The sequence below is a fragment of the Triticum aestivum genome, chromosome 7D (genome assembly GCF_018294505.1).
Source record: "Triticum aestivum cultivar Chinese Spring chromosome 7D, IWGSC CS RefSeq v2.1, whole genome shotgun sequence".
NCBI lineage: Eukaryota > Viridiplantae > Streptophyta > Magnoliopsida > Poales > Poaceae > Triticum > Triticum aestivum.
This window is the reverse complement of record NC_057814.1, coordinates 499884064-499887313: the sequence shown is the minus strand read 5'-3', so window position 1 is coordinate 499887313 and position 3250 is coordinate 499884064. Positions and strand designations below refer to the sequence as shown.

The 3250-nt window shown below is 38.9% G+C and overlaps 1 protein-coding gene across 1 annotated transcript; it reads left to right on the top strand.

Moving 5' to 3' along the window:
* Positions 1-2651: 2651 nt before the first annotated feature.
* LOC123164737 (60S acidic ribosomal protein P2A-like) lies at positions 2652-2990 on the top strand. Its single transcript, XM_044582284.1, has one exon. The coding sequence runs from the start codon at positions 2652-2654 to the stop codon at positions 2988-2990; it is 339 nt and encodes a 112-aa protein (XP_044438219.1).
* The last annotated feature ends 260 nt before the right edge of the window (positions 2991-3250 follow it).

Here is a 3250-nt window from a genome sequence, read left to right as displayed (position 1 = left end):
ATCTCGACTAATGAATCATGTACAATGTGAAGTACTGCTCACACAAAGTCTTCCATAGCTTGGGATTTCCCCCTTCAAACAAAGGAAGAGCATGACCCACACTCTCGAAATTTTGTCTGGAATGGACACACCTGGTTTGGATGGCAAAGCACAGGAGGACAAAGCGGTGCTAAAATTAATCACACCCGTGATTGTAGGAGAAATTGGAGCGATACACGACGCCTACCCCAAGTGAAGTGTGACAACACCATGGAAAAATTGCTCTAGATCCACCCTCGTGTCTGCCACTTTCTTAGAGGTTGCTGACGCCAAGAGATCGTGGGACTTGCTAGGACGAAACACCGACAACTCTCCACATGATGGTTCTTTTTAAAATAAATGATGAATATATTTTTGAATACACACTGAGTATTTAAAAAAATACATGGTGAACATTTTAAAACTATACCACAAACAAAATTTTAAAACACTATGAACATTTTCAAATAACATGACAAAGAAAAAGAACTATAAAGGAAAAATAAATAAGAAATAAAAGGAAGAAATTAAAAGAATAAGAAAAATAAATAAATAAAACTAGAATGGAAATAACAGAAGAAAAGAATATTTTTAGAAGATTTTCATGACATATTTACTGTTTGTCATGTTTATTTAAAAATATCTATAGTGTAATTTAAAAAATTGTTTATAACAGTTTGTTCATCGAATATTCGAAAAAAATGCATGTAAATGTTTTTTAATAAATATAAAATGAGGAAAAAAAAGGTAGAATTAAAACAGAACTAAAAATAAAAGGTAAAATAGTTTATTAAAATAGAAAAAGAATCAAGCGGTTACTGGGCCGGCCATTTCGGGTCGCTGCGGGCGGCACATAGCCGCGCCCTGACCCGCGTGATAGTCGATCCTTGGGCTTGGCTTGCTTGAAAAAAAGCAGCATGAGTCCTAGTTCGTTTCCGGATCCTAAAAAAACTAGTTCGTTTCCGCTGCGCCCATGAAAGCTTCTCCAGGTCGGTTTCGCAGCGCACAAGAAACCACCTCTACACTATTTATACACGACCCTGCGGGCAGGGCAGACGCAATTCAATCCTTGTCCCCGATCCATCGAGCCCACCAACCCCAACGCAGCCGCGCGCCGCTATTTTTTTTAAAATAATACATTTTTTAAGTAACTGTCATAAATATTATGCTGGATAAAAAATTTCAAAAATAATACACCGTCGGCCCGCTGCAGGCCGACTGGGCCTAGTCGGCCCACAGCAGGCCGATTGGATTCCAGTCGGCCTACAGCTGGCCGACTGGCCCCTGTCGGCCCACTATGGGCTGATTGCGTCCTGTCAGCCCACTGTGGGCTGATTGCGTCCTGTCAGCCCACTGTGGGCTGATTGCGTCCTGTCGGCCCACTATGGGTCGACTGAAGCTAATTGGCTCGCTGTGAGCTAATTGTTTTTGCAAAAAAAGTAGGCATAAAAAATATATGTTTAAAAAAATGTTAATCATGTAATTAAAAATGTTAAACGTGTATAAAAAAATGTTCCTGATGTATACAAAAAATGTACAATATATATGCAAAAAAGTTGACATAAAAAATATGTTTTAGAAAGTGTTAAGCATGTATTTAAAAATTGTTAAATGTGTGTATAAAAATGTTCCTTATTTATACAAAAAAATATAGAATGTGTATGAAAAAAAGTTGACACCAAAAAATATGTTTGAAAAATATATTTGAAAAGTTGACATTTTTCAAATACATGATTAAAAATTGTTAAATATGTGTATAAAAAATGTTTCTTATCTATACAAAAAATATAGAATGTGTATGAAAAAAAGTTGACACCAAAAAAATATGTTTGAAAAAAATGTTCCAGTTCCATAAAAAAAGAGCAACCAATCATACTTAGGTCCGTGATGCTCCCATACCGGATCTGGAGCTGGAACATTTTTTTATACACGTTTAACCTTTCATTCTAGTACATGAAACATTTTTGTGTACTCGTTGAACATTTTTTCAAATACATGATTAACATTTTTTTCAAACATATTTTTTTGGTGTCAACTTTTTTTCATACATATTCTATATTTTTTGTATAGATAAGGAATATTTTTTCAAATACATGATTAACATTTTTTTCAAACATATTTTTTTGGTGTCAACTTTTTTTCATACACATTCTATATTTTTTGTATAGATAAGGAACATTTTTTATACACACATTTAACAATTTTTAAATACATGATTAAGACTTTTTAAAACATATTTTTAGTCTAACTTTTTTGCATATATATTGTACATTTTTTGTATACATCAGGAACATTTTTTAATACATGTTTAACATTTTTAATTACATGATTAACATTTTTTTAAACATATATTTTTTATGCCTACTTTTTTGCAAAAACAATTAGCCCACAGCGAGCCAATTAGCCCCAATCAGCCCACAGTGGGCCGACAGGGGCCAGTCGGCCAGCTGTAGGCCGACTGGAGTCCAATCGGCCTGTTGTGGGCCGACTAGGCCCAGTCAGCCTACAACGGGCCGACGGTGTATTATTTTTGAAAAAAAATTACCCAGCTTAATATTTATGAAAATTAATAAAAAAAATGTATTATTTAAAAAAATTAGCCCGCGCGCCGGCGCCTTTGCTTCGAGTTCGAGATGAGGTTCGTCGCCGCGTACCTGCTCGCCACCCTGGGCGGCAACCCGAGCCCGACCAAGGACGACGTCCGCGCCATCCTCGGCTCCGTGGGCGCCGAGGTGGAGGAGGGCAAGCTCGACGCCCTCTTCAAGGAGGTGGAGGGCAAGGACCTGGCCGAGCTCCTCGCCGCCGGCAGGGAGAAGTTCGCCTTCGCACCCAGTGGCGGCGCCGGTGCGGCCATGGGCGCGTCCCCCGCCGCCGCCGGTGACGCCGCCGAGGAGAAGAAGGAGAAGGCCGAGGAGAAGAAGGAAGAGGACGAGGAGGAGGAGGACCTGGACATGTTCAGCCTCTTCGACTGAACGACCCACCGCGCCGTGCCGATCGATCTGCACCGACACCGGCTATTTACCGTAGCTAGTAGTATCTGTGTATCCGTAGTCTGATGTGCTTTTTTTTAGGGCGTAATTTGCTGTATTTTGTTTGGTGGTAGTACTTTTTTTTATTAGGAGCGTAATATATGTATTGGGAGATTTTAGATGTTGTTGAGATTAGAAACATATATAACAGTGTCCTGATGGCTGTTTTGAGTGTTGATTAAATCTTATGATACGTATTATGC

Excerpts from the sequence above, each read along its gene's own strand:
- LOC123164737 (XM_044582284.1), top strand. The coding sequence starts at position 2,652 with ATGAGGTTCGTCGCCGCGTACCTGCTCGCCACCCTGGGCGGCAACCCG.